General features: G+C 38.9%; 1 protein-coding gene across 1 annotated transcript in view; it reads left to right on the top strand.

Moving 5' to 3' along the window:
• LOC103517027 overlaps positions 1–16894 on the top strand; it is a 24167-nt gene extending 7273 nt beyond the window's left edge. Inside the window, exons 4-6 of the mRNA XM_017447298.2 lie at positions 2834–3278; positions 14273–14618; positions 15546–16894. Of these exons, the coding sequence (XP_017302787.2) occupies positions 2834–3278; positions 14273–14618; positions 15546–15816 (1062 nt within the window). The 3' untranslated portion in view covers positions 15817–16894. The remainder of the gene's footprint in view (positions 1–2833; positions 3279–14272; positions 14619–15545) is intronic.
• The last annotated feature ends 3227 nt before the right edge of the window (positions 16895–20121 follow it).

Below are 20121 nucleotides of genomic sequence, written 5' to 3' on the forward strand. Positions count from 1 at the left end.
TTGCTCTAGAAACACCTTGAGAATTTGAGTAAACTCTGTTTTTTGACCTCTTTTCACGAGAAAACGGCTCGGCCGATTTTGATTAATTTTTTGTGGTTGTTAAGAAGAGTACTGAGGCTGACATAAACTACTTAAATTTGTCACACTCCATCCTGATTCAAAATGGCGGCGATTTAAATTCATGCTTCTTTGCTTCTTACGCCGTGCCGGGCTGAACCCGGACAAAGGATGGGTCAACCACTAGTTTTCTCTCTCTCTCTCTCTCTCTCTCTTTCTCAATTCAAAGTCGAGCCCCTTTTAAAATAAATTTATTAAAAAAAAAAATCTCTCTTTCTCTCTCTCTCTCTCATGCGTTGAATATTTTTGCCTAATGAAGGGGGGAAAAAATCTTAACTCCGTTCGTTTTTGTTTTTTTCCTTTGAGGCGCTTTAACTCTGGAATACCAGGTCGGCGTTTTTGTTTGTTCGTTGAATTTTGCAAATACGTCACTGGTTATCGTGCTTCCAATGGTAACATAACAAAGTTAAAGATCTGAACTGAATATTAATAGCTCAATTAAAATCTAATCAATATCGTAAAAATTTTGTTTCCTCGCTCACTATGCGTACAAATTTCAATGCTGAATTACTGATTGATTGATGGGCAGGATTTTTTACTGCTTCCTCCTAAATGTTCGATTTTTTTTTTTTTTAAGATGTTTGATAGAGGGAAATGTCTCTGCTGAGGTATTGTCATCCGAAAGCGAAGAGAGAAGGATTCCATCAACATTACATTGAAACTGGGGACTTTTCTAACGAAATTCCTGTATGCGGAGTGCAGTATGTATAGTACTATTGCACTCCATTTTAAAGGACAGGATAGGAAAAAGCCAGTCTTTCCGAGAACGAACCTTGTCTGTTTATTATAAACTCCTGTCCGGGCGGGAATCGAACCCGCGACCCAGTGCTTACAAGGCAGACGCGCTAATTAGACTGGCTATAGTTAGGTTTTGAAAGAGAAAGGAAGTTAGGAAAGAATTCCTTCTTGAGGTATCAATATTCAGGTGATAAAACCTGTTGCTTTATTACAGCTAGGTCAGACAGAATAAGTATGAATCATCTAATCAAAATTCGATCTAATATCGTCAAAATTTGAATGACTCATCTACGAAAAATAACAGCAGAGAGTTCAAAAGTTATTATGATAAGGATAATTTTATCTACCTATACTTAGGGATAAATTGGTTTTCGTGCAAAGTGATAATCGAAAAGAAGAAGAAGAAAAAGAAGACGACGAGGAGGAAGAAGCGTACGAAGAAGAATTTTCGTAAACTTTACCGATGAAATATACAAAACCATGTTGAGACTGCAGGATTAAAAGAGCTTTTCAGTCTCGTTTTAAATAAGGTATATTTTATCAAGAGGGGTACCTCACATTACCTAATACTAATGACTTATACCTGCCTCGGTGGTGTAGTGGTCAAGGCGCTCGCCTGGTAAACAGGAGGGCGTGGGTTCAATCCCAGCCGAGGTATGGAATGTTGAACGCACCAGGTCCCAAATACCGAAGTTAAGCAACGTTTCGCGTGGTTGGTATTCGGATGGGTGGTCATCCGGCTGCTGACTTTTCCCGGCCCCTCTCCCGGCCCCTCTCATACTGGGTGAGGTTAATGTGAGAAGGCGCCTTTCCTGAGGGTCCAAATCTCTCATGCTGATTTTATTGACCAACAAACTTTTTACCTTTTTGCACATTGAGTAATTTGGTCAATCCTCTCTACTCTGGTCCTTCAGGAATTTCAGGATTAGATATTGCTACTTTGGGCTCGACATTTTTTTTTTTTTTTTTTAAGAGGTTTTTTCAAACATATCAAGATCAAGAAATACTCGACCAATAATGATGAGCTGCCCATTCCGTCTACTTATAATGCCAGGTAATTAAAAAATACCTCTCGAGAGTGTCCCACTGGGACAATGTCCCAGTAAATCTAAACAAAGGTTTTTTGATGTGGTCAATTTTACCATAACGAAAGACGTAACGATATTAAATTTGTTTCCAACTTTATGTCATTCATTACTTCATTAGGCAGTCTATACGTATAATTCCAAAACTCGGCAATGACATGGTTTGTAGTGCAGTATTCTGTGAAGAAATGAAGACCTATTCAGACACTTCTAAGGCCCGTTGCAAACACAAACATTACTTTCCTTCCTGCAGGATAGAGAAAGTAAAAAGCTGACGTGAACTTCACGCGACTTTCTATTACATTAGGAAACAATGAAAATCACACCAATTTCCATTCTAATTGAACGAAAATTTCAGATTTCTACAAACAATTTTTTGTTAAGAATTGAACCAAAAATTCCAATACTTTCTCTTAACCTTAGGACATTGAAAAAGTGATCACCGAAGATAATCAACTTTGTCTTTGGTTAATATCTGGACGGGTGACTGATTGTCCGACTTTTACGAAAGGGTTGCAGTTGCCGTTCTTGGACCAAGGTAGAAAACTAGAAATGCATACAGAATTTCATCGCTCTACGACAAACCGGTCCGGTCTCGAGATATTTTGTAACGTACAAACATACGTACAGACCATGGACTTAAAATCACTTTTTTTGGACTCACGGCCGGATCCACAAAGGGAATTTAAACTCGGTTTAAGTTAAACTCACTTTGTAGACCCTGCCATCAGGGGACCAAAAAAAAAAAAAAAAAAAAAAAAAAAAAAAAAAAAAAAAATATTTTTACTCACTCCCCGATTTAAAAAATGAGAAACCAATAATCCGCGCATCAAATGGAAATGGATCAACATAACTCCGCCAGCAATGCTTACTACCGCGCGATACCACCCAACCAGAAGTTCCTCAACCCTTACTTCACCGGAATAAACGATTTGGATCTGGCCGCTTCGGACCCACGAGAGACGTTTGATGTCTTTCAAGCAAGCGGAAGAAGCGGGTTCAACGGAGCAAACAGCGGTTTCAGCGGAGCAACCAACGGATTCAGCGGTGGACAGAAACACAAGGATCTGAGTCTCGCCGCTTCGGAACCACGAGAGACGTTTGATGCGTTTCAACACGGAAGCGGTGGAAGCAACGGTTTCAAAGGAACAACCAGCGGATTTAACAGCGGTTTCAGCGGTGGCCAGAAACACAAGGATCTGAGTCCGGATGAGACGAAGGTTTACGATGTGAACGGTGGAGGAGCGAAGTCCTATGTGGACTACATGACGGCGGCAGATTTGGAGTCGAAGAAATACCTGTCCGGAAGATACCGGGACATCGAGGATGCTGGATCAGGTGAGAGGGGGATCAGGTTAGCTTAGTTGGTAGTGCGTCTGCCTTGTAAGCGCTAGGCCGCGGGTTCGATTCCCGCCCGGGGCGGATTTTATCCTGATGGGATAATGTTCATTCTCGGAACGGCTGACTTTCTCCTATCCTGTCTTCCTTCTCTCTTCGATTTCGGAACGATAAGACCATACCAGTTAGAGTTCCATCTGTCAAACCTCTTTAAAAAAAGGATTTTTCAGGTTCAACGTCATCTTATATCTGTTGAGGTTTTTACTGATGGGGGTTTTACCCTTCTTACGGCCTCACAATATCCTCACCACAGTCTGATTGGAGCTGTGAAAATCCAGCAGCACGCTTTTCCTCAGATGGTCCCCAATGTAATCATGCGCAACGTTGCCTAACTCAGAGATCCGTCGAGAAATGTTGTATTTGAACTGCTATTGGCGCAGTTTAGGAAGCAATGGAAGCATATTTTAAACTGATATATGAAAGCCTAACAATCCGATTGAACTATTATATGTCTTCTCGCCCTCTGATGAGAGAATGAGAGGCATAACTATGGGATGGGCATGCTACGACACAGACCACATGCGTCTAATGTACCTAGCAATTGATTCCTACTCTTTCTCTTGGAAGGTTTCAGCAGTCATTATATATAAGTTCTGTGGATCAACTTGATAAGGAGAACCAAAAGGCAGATATATATTGTGTAGAACTTCACCAAAAGGCAGATATATTGTGTAGAACTTCACCAAAAGGCAGATATATTGTGTAGAACTTCACCAAAAGGCAGATATATTGTGTAGAACTTCACCAAAAGGCAGATATATTTCTTTGAAGTTCTGCACCATATATCTGCCTTTTGGTTCTCCTTATCAAGCCTACTATTTCTAATTGATGGACCACGAATTTTTATTGCCTGTGAATGTATGCTCTTATCACATTCTCTTACCTATTTATAATCCTAAAAGATCCGACATTCAATAATGGCCAAAAAAAAGTTTGATTATAAATCACGGAGATCACCAAAACGCGATCATTTAAATAATCTTTAATAGAGCTAAGGGCCTTACACGAACAATCTCTAATGAAGGAATCATATCAGTCTTCCTCTTAAGTGGTTATAGAGTAATCCAAGTACCTAATTATCTCTGACACAAAATTAACAACTTAACCCTTTGGTGACCTATGTGAACTACAGTTTAAATTAGTCACCAAAGGGTCAAAATACTTAAAATTGGACTCTTCTCAAGTCGAAACAATTAAAATTGTTTTGGGTCATAAAACAAAACGAAATCGTTAAAAATCAATTCGAAAACTTGAAAAAAAAAGAAAAAAAAAAGAAAAAAAAAAAACGCATATGGGCCATAAAATCAAAGTACATACATAGGTATGTATAGGTAGAGAGAAATCAGAGTTAAAGACCCGTTTATTTTACTTGAACTTTTCAACTTGGGTCTTGTTACAACTTTTATTAGGTATTTTGTTTATGTTTATTTCGAAAATGCAATAAACTTTTTACTTCTTGAGGGATCTCCTACCTACCAACACCAACGAGATTCGCGAAAGCCCGTGATAAATTGAAAGATAAGAAGGTATTTAAAGATTTCAAAGACCTTCTTTTAATTGGTCATTCCGAATGACCAATTATGACTCCTTCGCAAAACATGCAATCCTGATTTAGTTACCACCCAAGATGTCATCATTAGCGTGTGACTGTGACTTTCAAGCTGTAAAATGAGAAGATAGTAACTGGGACTTGATATATCAGGAACTCCAGATTGCCCAATAACTTTATACGAGATTGTATGAAACATATTTAGAAGATAGAAGTTCAACAGTCACAAAAAAAGTCCGCCTTGTGACTGGAAGCCAAAAACAAATTAGCGAATTTCCTTTCTTGCTGAAGATTATGTTGGTTTGTTTCTTTACAAATGTCTGGAATTACAAATGTCGCTAATTTGTTTTTGGCTTCCAGTCACAAGGGGAACTTTTTTTTGTCACAAGGGGGAACATACACCGGCGCAAGAAAAGACTCTTTTAGAAAGGAGATGGAGTTTTGAAAAGCTGAAGCTCCTTTTGAGAAAAATCAGAGGGCCACAATTGAAGAAGGACTATCAACACTTGGGGCAAAGTCAGCAAGCGAGTCAGAAGTACTATCAGTATGTGAAGCCGCAGGATGTGCTGAAGAAGGCCGGGACACTGCCCGTTGTGTACTATTGAGGAGGCTTTTAAGAAGAAGATGGACTTCCTTTGAAAAGCTGAAGAGGGAAGCTTCTCTTGAAGATAAAAATGATTTTGCTGAATCAGAAGAAGAGTTTGAAGCTGGAAGGCTCCTTTTGAAAAGAGGCATCGAAGAGAAGGAGATGGACTTCCTTTGAAAAGCTGAAGAGTGAAGCTTCTCTTGAAGATAAAAATGATTTTGCTGAATCAGAAGAAGAGTTTGAAGCTGGAAGGCTCCTTTTGAAAAGAGGCATCGAAGAAGGTTCGAGGGCTGTGAAAGCCTAGAAAGAAAGAGTCCTACAATTATACCAAAGAAGAGGAATTGTCTCTTGGGAAGGATAACGGACTGCCTGTAGAAAAGGTTAAAGGATGACGTTTTCTTGGATGGGAATCGAAGAAGGGTTAAAATTAGTAAAGGATCGCTGAAGATGAAAGCTGAGAAAGAAGGAGATTATCTGCGTTCCGCAAAGTTTCTTTGAGAAGAACCGTCCTTGTCATTTAAGAAGGGGATGGACTTCGTTTTTAGAGCTGCTTTCATGCAAGATTTCTTTAGTAGACGTCAAATTTTATTTAAATCCCGATTTCAGGGTTACTTTGACTAGTTCAAAACAAATCCCATTTTCGTGAAACTAGGCATGACAATGAAATTGGACCTAAGCTTTTCTTGTTAATATTTTATGTACCGTACTTACTCGTATACGATTTCTTATTATTGAAATACAATAGACTGTGATTTTCCTATAACTCGTGTCTTCCTGACTCTTTCTTATTAATTACTTATTTATTTATTTATAGGTACATATTCTTCTCAGGTCTAGTGTAATCGCTTTTCCTTATTTCGAACACCTCTCATTTTATCAAGATAAAAAAAAAAAAAAAGGAAGGAGATGGACTTCCTTTGAAAAGCTGAAGAGTGAAGCTTCTCTTGAAGATAAAAATGATTTTGCTAAATCAGAAGAGGAGTTTGAAGCTGGAAGGCTCCCTTTGAAAAGAGGCATCGAAGAAGGTCCGAGGGCTGTGAAAGCCTAGAAAGAAAGAGTCCTACAATTATACCAAAGAAGAGGAATTGTCTCTTGGGAAGGATAACGGACTGCCTGTAGAAAAGTTTAAAGGATGACGTTTTCTTGGATGGGAATCGAAGGAGGGTTAAAATTAGTGAAGGGTCGCTGAAGATGAAAGCTGAGAAAGAAGGAGATTATCTGCGTTCCGCAAAGTTTCTTTGAGAAGAACCGTCCTTGTCATTTAAGAAGAGGATGGACTTCGTTTTTAGAGCTGCTTTCATGCAAGATTTCTTCAGTAGACGTCAAATTTTATTTAAATCCCGATTTCAGGGTTACTTTGACTAGAAAATAAATGGGGGATTGAGGCGAAAGCCGGCAGGTGCCCCCTTTCAATCGCCCACCAGGGGTGGATGGAGGGACTACTTAAAAAAAGTTCAAAATAAATCCCATTTTCGTGAAACTAGGCATGGCAATGAAATTGGACCTAAGCTTTTCTAGTTAATATTTTATGTACCTACCGTACTTATACAATTTCTTATTATTGAAATACAATAGACTGTGATTTTCCTATAACTCGTGTCTTCTTGACTCTTTCTTATTAGGTATTTATTTATTTTTAGGTACATATTCTTCTCAGGTCTAGTGTAATCGCTTTTCCTTATTTCGGACACCTTTCAGTTTATCAAGATAAAAAAAAAACAACTGAATTTACTCCTCTGTTTATCTACATAAATAAGATCTTATAAATAAGTAGATCTTATTTATGAGAGAAAAAAAAAAAAAAAAAAAAAAAAAAAAAAAAAAAAAAAAAAAAAAAAAAAAACTAGAGAAATATAGACGAACCTACAAACCTATTATGTACCTATTTGTTATGACCAGGTAGGTAATTGCCTGTCATAACATAAGAACCTATTTTATAATAGATAGCTACCATACCTACTTCCACTGTTTAAGTACTTCTTATTACCTACATCTGTATGTGTACCGATAGGTTGGTACTTATAGGTAGCAACTATCAGTGGCGTAACGTGGTCTAAAGTCAAGTGTAAGGCGTGTAGGGCACTAATTTCCATCACCATGCACATTACTACATAAGTCATGCACATACTTCTTCATAAATATTTAAAGTCAATATTTAAGGGTATTTGAGTAAATTTTGAGTGTATGGCCGCCATACACGCCCTACGTGGACGCTACGCCACTGGCAACTATTAATATATTAAGAATGGCTCACGTGAGGTAAGTCGGTCAAAAAAAAAGGATTTTTCAGGTTCAACGTCATCTTATAGCTGTTGAGGTTTTTACTGATGGGGGTTTTACCCTTCTTACGGCCTCACATACACAGACATATCTACTCGGACACTCTTATTATAGAGGTTAATGTCTGAAGAATTATAGTACTTTTTTCCTGCATTAAAAAACTTATTCACTGACAAGCTGGGCCCGTCCCTCCGGGAATTTTTCAGCCCGTAGTGATTAGAGAAAATCAGTACCTATGTACCTACCTAATTTGTTTAATATTCAGTTTATTATTATTCTTGATTTAATTTTTCGATTTTACTTTAATGTAAGTATACCTACCTAATTTGTTTAATATTCAGTTTATTATTATTCTTGATTTGATTTTTTGATTTTACTTTCATGTAATGATAATTTGTTTAATATTCAGTTTATTATCATTCTTGATTTGATTTTTTGATTTTACTTTCATGTAATGATTTAAAATCAACGGGCTCTCCCTTTATTCCCAATATAATGTTTAAGTCACCCATCCATTTATTGGCCTTCCTCGGCGTAGCTTAATATAGGTAACGCTAAAATCGTAATCCTTATATTTAACGAGAAAAAAAACTAGCTCATCTATAACCATAATCATTATACAATATACATAGATACAACCATGATAACCATAACAAGTAATGTATGTACCTACCTACCTACATCAGAATCAGAACCATAATATTGTAGGTAGCATAACATTGTAACATCAGATAAGAACACTTTAGATTTTAGATCTCATTTTGAATTCCGATTCACCATAATCATTATACAATATACATAGATACAACCATGATAACCAAATAACCATAACAAGTAATGTATGTACCTACCTACATCAGAACCATAATATTGTAGGTAGCATAACATTGTAACATCAGATAAGAACACTTTAGATTTTAGATCTCATTTTGAATTCCGATTCTTCTTCTCAGTTCCAACACATGATTGATATAATTCCAGGTTTTCATTTTTCAGACTACACAGACATATCTACTCGGACACTCTTATTATAGAGGTTAATGTCTGAAGAATTATAGTACTTTTTTCCTGCATTAAAAAGGGATCAGGTTAGCTTAGTTGGTAGTGCGTCTGCCTTGTAAGCGCTAGGCCGCGGGTTCGATTCCCGCCCGGGGCGGATTTTATCCCTGCGTCTGCCTTGTAAGCGCTAGGCCGCGGGTTCGATTCCCGCCCGGGGCGGATTTTATCCTGATGGGATAATGTTCGGGTGGCGCGTCTGCCTTGTAAGCGCTAGGCCGCGGGTTCGATTCCCGCCCGGGACGGATTTTATCCTGATGGGATAATGTTCGTTCTGGGAACTTTCTCCTATCCTGTCTTCCTTCTCTCTTCGATTTCGGAACGATAAGACCATACCAGTTAGAGTTCCATCTGTCAAACCTCTTTAAAAAAAGGATTTTTCAGGTTCAACGTCATCTTATAGCTGTTGAGGTTTTTACTGATGGGGGTTTTACCCTTCTTACGGCCTCACATAGGATAAAATCCGCCCCGGGCGGGAATCGAACCCGCGGCCTAGCGCTTACAAGGCAGACGCGCTACCAACTAAGCTGACTAGGCTGGCACACCTTAAGGGTTAAGTGTAGGGACAAACAGCCCTAGAAGTCGGGTTAAGCTACTACTCAAGTAATATTATGGCCATCATTAATAAAACAAAAGCGAAGCCAAAACAAGCTTTACAAAGTTGAATTGCCAGCCTAGTTAGCTTAGTTGGTAGTGCGTGTGCCTTGTAAGCGCTAGGCCGCGGGTTCGATTCCCGCCCGGGGCGGATTTTTGCCCGATGGGATAATGTTCGTTCTCGGAACGGCTGGCTTTCTCCTATCCTGTCTTCCTTTTCTCGATTTCGGGACGATAAGACCTTAGCAGTTACAGTTCCCTCTGTCAAACCTCTTTAAAAAAAAAAAAGAACAAAGTTGAACACATCAGTCTCTGATGAAAAAGAACGAGTGTTCATCTAGGCACCGAGCAATTTCCTGACATTGAAAATGAGAAAGAAAGTAATCCTTATATTTAACGAGAAAAAAACTAGCTCATCTATAACCATAATCACATTACCACTATCTTCAATTTCAATTCAATTCAATATCTATTTGTACAAGGATCAAACTCAGTGGTTAACGCATTGGACTTTGGATCTGGGAGTTGGTGGAGGCTGGCATTACCACTATCTTCAATTTCAATTCAATTCAATATCTATTTGTACAAGGATCAAACTCAGTGGTTAACGCATTGGACTACTTGTAATACACATTAAAACAAAGCTATTACAATGATTTGTGCTGTATGGGAAGATGACCATCTGTTGGAGTTAATTATTATCATTGTTATTTAAAGAGTTTTGATAGAGGGAACTGTAACTGCTAAGGTCTTATCGTCCCCAAACCGAAGAGATTATCCCTAAAATGCGCCCCGGGCGGGAATCGACCCCGCAGCCTAGCGCTTACAAGCTATAACAGAGACCACACGAGTCTATTGTACTTTCCAGTTGAGGGTCACTACTCGACCACGGAGGTGACCAGATTGCAGGATTTGGGATATTTTTTAATAGGTAGGTACCTACCATTTCTCTTGGAGGGTTTCAGCAGTCATTATATATAAGTTCTGTGGATCAACTTGATAAGGAGAACCAAAAGGCAGATATATTGTGTAGAACTTCACCAAAAGGCAGATATATTGTGTAGAACTTCACCAAAAGGCAGATATATTGTGTAGAACTTCACCAAAAGGCAGATATATTGTGTAGAACTTCACCAAAAGGCAGATATATTTCTTTGGAGTTCTGCACAGATATATCTGCCTTTTGGTTCTCCTTATTAAGCCGACTATTTCTAATTGATGGACCACTAATTTTTATTGCCTGTGAATGTATGCCCTTATCACATTCTCTTACCTATTTATAATCCTAAAAGCGATTCGCGAAAGCCCGTGATAAATTGAAAGATAAGAAGGTATTTAAAGATTTTAAAGACCTTCTTTTAATTGGTCATTCCGAATGACCAATTATGACTCCTTCGCAAAACATGCAATCCAGATTTAGTTACCACCCAAGACGTCATCATTAGCGTGTGACTGTGACTTTCAAGCTGTAAAATGAGAAGATAGTAACTGGGACTTGATGTATCAGGAACTCCAGATTGCCTAATAACTTTATACGAGATTGTATGAAACATATGTAGGTATTTAGAAGATAGAAGTTCAACAGTCACAAAAAAAGTCCCTCTTGTGACTGGAAGCCAAAAACCAATTAGCGAATTTCCTTTCTTGCTGAAGATTATGTTGGTTTGTTTGTTTACAAATGTCTGGAATTACAAATGTCGCTAATTTGTTTTTCAGTCACAAGGGGGAACATATTCTTCAACAAGAAAGGAAGATTACAAATTTCCATCTAAAACAGCTCTCTCCCATTCCAGGCATCCTGAACTACCAGCCCGTCTCCCGCAGCATCAATAGACTGTGATTTTCCTATAACTCGTGTCTTCTTGACTCTTTCTTATTAAGTACTTATTTATTTATTTATTTTTAGGTACATATTATGAGGGGGAAAAAAAACTAGAGAAATGTAGACGAACCTACAAACCTATTACCTATTTGTTATGACCAGGTAGGTAATTGTCTGTCATAACATAAGAACCTATTTTATAATAGATACCTACCATGCCTACTTCCACTGTTTAAGTACTTCTTATTACCTACATCTGTACGTGTACCGATAGGTTGGTACTTATAGGTAGCAACTATTAATATATTAAGAATGGCTCACGTGAGGTAAGTCGGTCAAACCAATAACCCATCGCTTGATAACACTTCCAGCTTCCTACATAAGTACCATCAGCAATTTACCTGGGATTTGTTACGAAATAAATAGGTAGGTACCTATAGCTACTTTTTACTTTCCTTATCCTATAGGAAGGAAAGTAATGTAATCGGGTCAAATTTTCGATGGTCAGTTTTTAGTGCCAAAACACGTTCCAGCTTCCTGCATAAGTACCATCAGCAATTTACCTGTGATTTGTTACGAAATAAATAGGTACCTATAGCTACTTTTTTAAGGAGGTTTGATATCTGTTTAGATAAAGGTCACCCCGGGCGGGGATCGAGCCCGCGCCTTAACGCTTACAAGGCAGGCACTTTACCTTTCAAGCTAACTAGGCTGGCCAGTGAATCTGTGTGTCTGTCTGTGTGTCTGTCTGTCTGTCTGTAAACAAAATATCTCGAGAACGGTAAGAGCTAGAGATTTGAAATTTGGTATGTAGCTGTCAAATATGACAAGGATGCGAAACGAAACTTTTGGTTAAGATAGGTGCAACGGTTGGCGGCATTTTACCGCTTTTTGGCGGTTTTCGGTGTAATTTAACAATATATCGGGAACGGTATGAGCTAGAGACTTGAAATTTGGTATGTTTTTGGCGGTTTTCGGTGTAATTTAACAATATCTCGGGAACGGTATAAGCTAAAGACTTGAAATATGTAGTTCACAAATGTGACAAGGATGCAACACCAAACGTTTTGTTAAAATAGGTGCTGCGGTTGGCGGTATTTTGACCGCTTTTTGGCGGGTTTTTACCGCTTTTCGGTGGTTTTCAGCTATATCGACTAAACGGTTAGAGATATTGTAAATGTTACAACAGAACACCCATATAAGCACCATTCAATAGGAAGAGGAAAGTCGTGTGATGTTCACACCAGATTTTTTAAAGAGGTTTGACATCTGTTTAGATAAAGTTCACCCCGGGCGGGGATCGAGCCCGCGCCTTAACGCTTACAAGGCAGGCACTTTACCTTTCAAGCTAACTAGGCTGGCCAGGGTGGAAGAAAGCCAGCCGTTCCAAGAACAAACCTTATATCGGTAAATAAAGTTCGCCGCGGACGGGAATCGAACTAAGGTAGTTCGTCAGCGCATATTATTCGCCAGAGAGGAGTTAACAGTGTTAATAATTATTTAACAGGAGTGATCTTATTTATAGTATTTATCTGGTAATTACTTAACAGTTTAATGAACATATTTGCACACTTACAACCTAATCTACAACTTTCATCTCACAATCTGTAGGTACGTAATACAGGTAATACTACTTACAAGATCTAGGTACTATGTTAAAAAAGTATTACAGTATTGGTCCAGAGTTACCTGACGGTTTTTAAAATGATGCTACACGTTCAATTTTCAAGATAAAAGAGTGATATTTATTTTAAATGAAAGATAACAAAATGAGGTTTACTTTTTTTGCGTATTTTGTTTGTGATGGTGATCAGGTGTGGAAAACAACGCTAGCCGATAAATCGCCCTAATGCCGAAAAAGTGTCCCGGCGTCCCGTTCAGTTTTTCATTTTGGGGCGTTTTGTCCCGAATTTCCGTTTTTGTCCCAGAAAAAATTCGGGACGCGTTTTTTTAACTTTAAAATTAGGTACCTCTATAAATCAGAATTTGTTCTTAACTTGTTTAAATTTGTCATGCTTTATAGCAGTTACAGTTCCCTCTGTCAAACCTCCTAAAAAAAAAGGATTTTTCAGGTTCAACGTCATCTTATATCTGTTGAGGTTTTTACTGATGGGGGTTTTACCCTTCTTACGGCCTCACAATATCCTCACCACAGCCTGATTGAAGCTGTGAAAATCCATCAGCACGCTTTTCCTCAGATGGTCCCCAATGTAATCATGCGCAACATTGCCTAACTCAGAGATCCGTCGAGAAATGTCAACTATTGGCGCTGGATTTCTACAATTTAGGAAGCATATTTTAAACTGATATATGAAAGCCTAACAATCCGATTGAAGTATTGTATGTCTTCTCGCCCGTCTGATGAGAGAATGAGAGGCATAATTGTGAGATGGGCATGCTACGACACAGACCACATGCGTCTAATGTACCTAGCAATTGTTTCATTGCTACGAAATAAAAACACTTAGGTATCTCTTCTTATCTCTAAATTTCCCTTCATCTTCCACAGGTCACTATGAAGGTCAAGTTCCCATCCACTTCGGCTTCCAAGTGGAACGAGTATCCATCACTGTTGGGGAAGGTACCTACCTGATCTGATAAGGGTGAAGAAGTGAGGAGAGAAGCCTACCATAATATTACAACACCGAATTACGTAGATAGATAGATACCTTACTATAAGTACATAATAAAATTATTTACAATATCTACCCAGGCTATACTCTGGATAGGAGAGAGAGAGAGAGAGAGAGAGAGAGAGAGAGAGAGAGAGAGAGAGAGAGAGAGAGAGAGAGAGAGAGAGATGCTATTGGCACTGGATTTCTACAGTTTAGGAAGCATATTTCAAACTGATATATGAAAGCCTAACAATCTGATTGAAGTATTATATGTCTTCTCACCCTCTGATGAGAGAATGAGAGGCATAACTATGGGATGGGCATGCTACGACACAGACCACATGCGTCTAATGTACCTAGCAATTGATTCATTGCTACGAAATAAAAACACTTATCTCTTCTTATCTCTAAATTTCCCTTCATCTTCCACAGGTCACTATGAAGGTCAAGTTCCCATCCACTTCGGCTTCCAAGTGGAACACCCTCGTCTCCAGTACCCAGCCAAGTCCTCCTTCGCCGACAAGTACCACCAGGATCACCACATCCCCACTGTGCCCAACCACCACATCGCTGACAAATACCACCAGGATCACCACATTCCGACAGTACCCAAGACGATCAAGATCCCCAAAGTCCCCATCAAGACACCCCCAGCCAAATACAACCCAAGTGTTGAAGATGTGGATGATGATATTGAATCTGACTTCAAACATATCAAGATCAAGAAGTACTCGACCAATAATGATGAGCTGCCCATTCCGTCTACTTATAATGCCAGGTAATTAAAGAATACCTCCCGATAGTGTCCCACTGGGACAATGGGACAATTAAATCTAAACAAAGGTTTTTGATGTGGTCAAGTTTACCATAACGAAAGACGTAACGATATTAAATTTGTTTCCAACTTTATGTCGTTCATTACTTCATTAGGCAGTCTATACGTATAATTCCCAAACTCGGCAATGACATGGTTTGTAGTGCAGTATTCTGTGAAGAAATAAAGACCTATTCAGACACTTCTAAGGCCCGTTGCACACACACACCGGTTTTGTTACCGGTCGTCCAATTCCAATAGTGACCGGCACCGATCACCGGTCGGCGTGTGTGCAAGATCCCATTCCGACGTGTGCTTCACTATTGGAATTTGGACGACGGGTAAAAAATCGGTCGTCCAAAACCGGTGTGTGTCCAACGAGCCTAACTCCTATAACCTATAGAAAACATTGCTACAATTAACGCAATGTTCAATGATTTCAGATACTCCGACGAGATCCCCATAGTGTCCCACTGGGACAATGTTCCAGTAAATCTAAACAAAGGTTTTTTGATGTGGTCAAGTTTACCATAACGAAAGACGTAACGATATTAAATTTGTTTCCAACTTTATGTCATTCATTAGGCAGTCTATACGTATAATTCCCAAACTCGGCAATGACATGGTTTGTAGTGCAGTATTCTGTGAAGAAATGAAGACCTATTCAGACACTTCTAAGGCCCGTTGCACACACACCGGTTTTGGACGACCGATTTTTTACCGGTCGTCCAATTCCAATAGTGACCGGCACCGATCACCGGTCGGCGTGTGTGCAAGGTCCCATTCCGACGTGTGCTTCACTATTGGAATTTTGGTGTGTGTGCAACGAGCCTAACTCCTATAACCTATAGAAAACATTGCTACAATTAACGCAATGTTCAATGATTTCAGATACTCCGACGAGATCCCCAACCAGAGCCGCCACAACTTCAAGTATGTCGGCAACCAAGACGACCATGCCGCCCTCGAGCTGTCTCGATCAGCCACCAATGACCGCCAAATCCATGTACCCTCAACGCAGCACTTCGTGAAGCTGCCCAAGAATCAGCAAAACTATCAGCAGCTGGGGCAAAGTCAGCAAGCCAGTCAGAAGTACTATCAGTATGTGAAACCGCAGAATCTGCTGAAGAAGGCCGGGACACTGCCCGTTGTGTACTATTGAGGACTCTTTTAGAAAGGAGATGGAGTTTTGAAAAGCTGAAGCTCCTTTTGAGAAAAATCAGAGGGCCACAATTGAAGAAGGACTATCAACACTTGGGGCAAAGTCAGCAAGCGAGTCAGAAGTACTATCAGTATGTGAAGCCGCAGGATGTGCTGAAGAAGGCCGGGACACTGCCCGTTGTGTACTATTGAGGACTCTTTTAGAAAGGAGATGGAGTTTTGAAAAGCTGAAGCTCCTTTTGAGAAAAATCAGAGGGCCACAATTGAAGAAGGACTATCAACACTTGGGGCAAAGTCAGCAAGCGAGTCAGAAGTACTATCAGTATGTGAAGCCGCAGGATGTGCTGAAGAAGGCCGGGACACTGCCCGTTGTGTACTATTGAGGAGGCTTTTAAGAAGAAGATGGACTTCCTTTGAAAAGCTGAAGAGGGAAGCTTCTCTTGAAGATAAAAATGATTTTGCTGAATCAGAAGAAGAGTTTGAAGCTGGAAGGCTCCTTTTGAAAAGAGGCATCGAAGAAGGTCCGAGGGCTGTGAAAGCCTAGAAAGAAAGAGTCCTACAGTTATACAAAAGAAGAGGAATTGTCTCTTGGGAAGGATAACGGACTGCCTGTAGAAAAGGTTAAAGGATGATGTTTTCTTGGATGGGAATCGAAGGAGGGTTAAAATTAGTGAAGGGTCGCTGAAGAAGAAAGCTGAGAAAGAAGGAGATTATCTGCGTTCCGCAAAGTTTCTTTGAGAAGAACCGTCCTTGTCATTTAAGAAGAGGATGGACTTCGTTTTTAGAGCTGCTTTCATGCAAGATTTCTTCAGTAGACGTCAAATTTTATTTAAATCCCGATTTCAGGGTTACTTTGACTAGAAAATAAATGGGGGATTGAGGCGAAAGCCGGCAGGTGCCCCCTTTCAATCGCCCACCAGGGGTGGATGGAGGGACTACTTAAAAAAAGTTCAAAATAAATCCCATTTTCGTGAAACTAGGCATGGCAATGAAATTGGACCTAAGCTTTTCTAGTTAATATTTTATGTACCTACCGTACTTATACAATTTCTTATTATTGAAATACAATAGACTGTGATTTTCCTATAACTCGTGTCTTCTTGACTCTTTCTTATTAGGTATTTATTTATTTTTAGGTACATATTCTTCTCAGGTCTAGTGTAATCGCTTTTCCTTATTTCGGACACCTTTCAGTTTATCAAGATAAAAAAAAAACAACTGAATTTACTCCTCTGTTTATCTACATAAATAAGATCTTATAAATATTTTTAAAAAAAAAAAAAAAAAAAAAAAAAAAAAAAAAAAAAAAAAAAAACTAGAGAAATATAGACGAACCTACAAACCTATTATGTACCTATTTGTTATGACCAGGTAGGTAATTGCCTGTCATAACATAAGAACCTATTTTATAATAGATAGCTACCATACCTACTTCCACTGTTTAAGTACTTCTTATTACCTACATCTGTATGTGTACCGATAGGTTGGTACTTATAGGTAGCAACTATCAGTGGCGTAACGTGGTCTAAAGTCAAGTGTAAGGCGTGTAGGGCACTAATTTCCATCACCATGCACATTACTACATAAGTCATGCACATGCTTCTTCATAAATATTTAAAGTCAATATTTAAGGGTATTTGAGTAAATTTTGAGTGTATGGCCGCCATACACGCCCTACGTGGACGCTACGCCACTGGCAACTATTAATATATTAAGAATGGCTCACGTGAGGTAAGTCGGTCAAACCAATAACTCATCGCTTGATAACACCTCCAGCTTCCTACATAAGTACCATCAGCAATTTACCTGTGATTTGTTACGAAATAAATAGGTAAGTACCTATGGCTACTTTTTTTAAAGAGGTTTGATATCTGTTAAGATAAAGGTCACCCCGGGCGGGGATCGAGCCCGCGCCTTAACGCTTACAAGGCAGGCACTTTACCTTTCAAGCTAACTAGGCTGGCCAGGGTGGAAGAAAGCCAGCCGTTCCAAGAACAAACCTTATGTCGGTAAGTAAAGTTCGCCGCGGACGGGAATCGAACTAAGGTAGTTCGTCAGCGCATAATTATTCGCCAGAGAGGAGTTAACAGTGTTAATTATTTAACAGGAATGATCTTATTTATAGTATTTATCTAGTAATTACTTAACAGTTTAATGAACATATTTGCACACTTACAACCTAATCTACAACTTTCATCTCACAATCTGTAGGTAATACTACAATTATTTAACAGGAATGATCTTATTGATAGTATTTATCTGGTAATTACTTAACAGTTTAATGAACATATTTGCACACTTGCAACCTAATCTACAACTTTCATCTCACAATCTGTAGGTAATACTACAAGATCTACTATGTTAAAAAAGTATTACAGGGTGGTCCAGGTCCAGAGTTACCTGACGGTTTTTAAAATAGTCGACCGGCCGTTGATGCGTTGATGGACAACATAGATTCACTTCGTCGATCTACGGCCGGTCGACTATATTTAGATTGTTTACACACACCTTAAGGGTTTTTTTTTTTTTTTTTTTTTTTTAAGGGGTTTAAATTTTTTTGGCCCGTAGTTTATTCGATCGTGATTAGAGAAAATCAGTACCTATGTATGTACCTACCTAATTTGTTTAATATTCAGTTTATTATTATTCTTGATTTGATTTTTCGATTTTACTTTCATGTAATGTATACCTACCTAATTTGTTTAATATTCAGTTTATTATTATTCTTGATTTGATTTTTTGATTTTACTTTCATGTAATGATAATTTGTTTAATATTCAGTTTATTATCATTCTTGATTTGATTTTTTGATTTTACTTTCATGTAATGATTTAAAATCATACGAAGTATGATCGGGAAAACAAGGAGAGATAGAGTAAGAAACGAGGAATCAAGAAGAATAGCGGGGTGGCGAAAAAGTACAGGTAAGGATTGAGAGATCGAGATTATAATGGTACGGACATGTGAGAAGACTAGAAGAAAATAGAATACCTTCAAGAATGTTTCATCTGGAAATGGAAGGGAGAAGACGAAGGGGTCGCCCGAGACTGCGATGGATGGATATGATTCATGGGGACATTGAAGAAAAAGGTTTAGATCCAAACTCTGTCATTAACGAAGAAAAGTTCAAAGATAGAACATGGTGGAGAGGCTTTGTTCATAGTCAACGCATTTCTGGAATTCTGGAACGACTTCAGATCTGATGATGAAAAAAATGACCAAGATTTTCAATTTCTATTTTTTGCCAGCCTAGTTATTAGCTTAGTTGGTAGCGCGTCTGCCTCCTTCCTGCAAATTTTCAGCAGATTCGACCATAAACCACCTAATTTCCGAATTTAAATACCGATTGTCAAGTTCCGTTCGTCACTTGAACGGTCACTTGAACGGTCAGTTGGGAATCGAGCTCCAGTCACGGTATACACGCCCCTTGAGCCGTGTGCAAACACCAAACTAAAACAAGATTTGACCCAAACAAACAAACAGAGATCTCAAGTTAAGTAAAACCATGTAAAAGTAACTAGCTTTTTAGGCACTTATATACCCTATTTTACACCTCTCCCCTCCCAATATGTGGTGACGTGTACCATATAGATAGGGTAGGCGAACTAGGAGGGTACAGCTGTCACCCCCCTGTTCCTTTCTTTTGATCAAACAAGAGAAGGGGACAAAAGGGGCGGGCCCCAGAAACTAAAAAAAAAAAAAATCTTTATTTTTTTTCGAGGGGGTTGCACAGCGTCATTTCTTCCTTTTCTTTTTCCATGACAAAGAAAGTCTGAGAGTAAGACGTCTTTTTTCAATCTGTTCGGCACTGCATTTCACCCATATCCTTTTGATTTTATCCAATGGGACCTATAGTAGGTACATATACCTATGAGTTTCAATCGATAGAGTAGACTGTTTACTGTAGACTGTTGTGGTGACTGTAGACTGTAGACTCTGTTTACTGTTGACTGTTGTGGTGACTGTAGACTGTTGTGGTGACTGTAGACTCTGTTTACTGTAGACTGTTGTGGTGACTGTAGACTGTAGACTCTGTTTACTGTTGACTGTTGTGGTGACTGTTTTAGACTCAAAATGACGTTTAGAATTTACGTCCTGAATGCCTCGGGGGTCAAAATGAACGTTTCTAAATTTTCATATTAGATGGGTATGAGGACATTACCTCCTACCTATTAGGTATAAAATATTTGTCACCATTTCTGAGTGATCAGAAAAATAGAAGTGTCCGCGGATTTTTTTGTCACCCTGTACATTCTATCCAATGCACATGCTTTACACTGGTCACGAGTGAACGCTATATACTTAT

The sequence above is a fragment of the Diaphorina citri genome, unplaced genomic scaffold (assembly GCF_000475195.1).
Source record: "Diaphorina citri unplaced genomic scaffold, Diaci psyllid genome assembly version 1.1 scaffold1724, whole genome shotgun sequence".
Lineage (NCBI taxonomy): Eukaryota > Metazoa > Arthropoda > Insecta > Hemiptera > Psyllidae > Diaphorina > Diaphorina citri.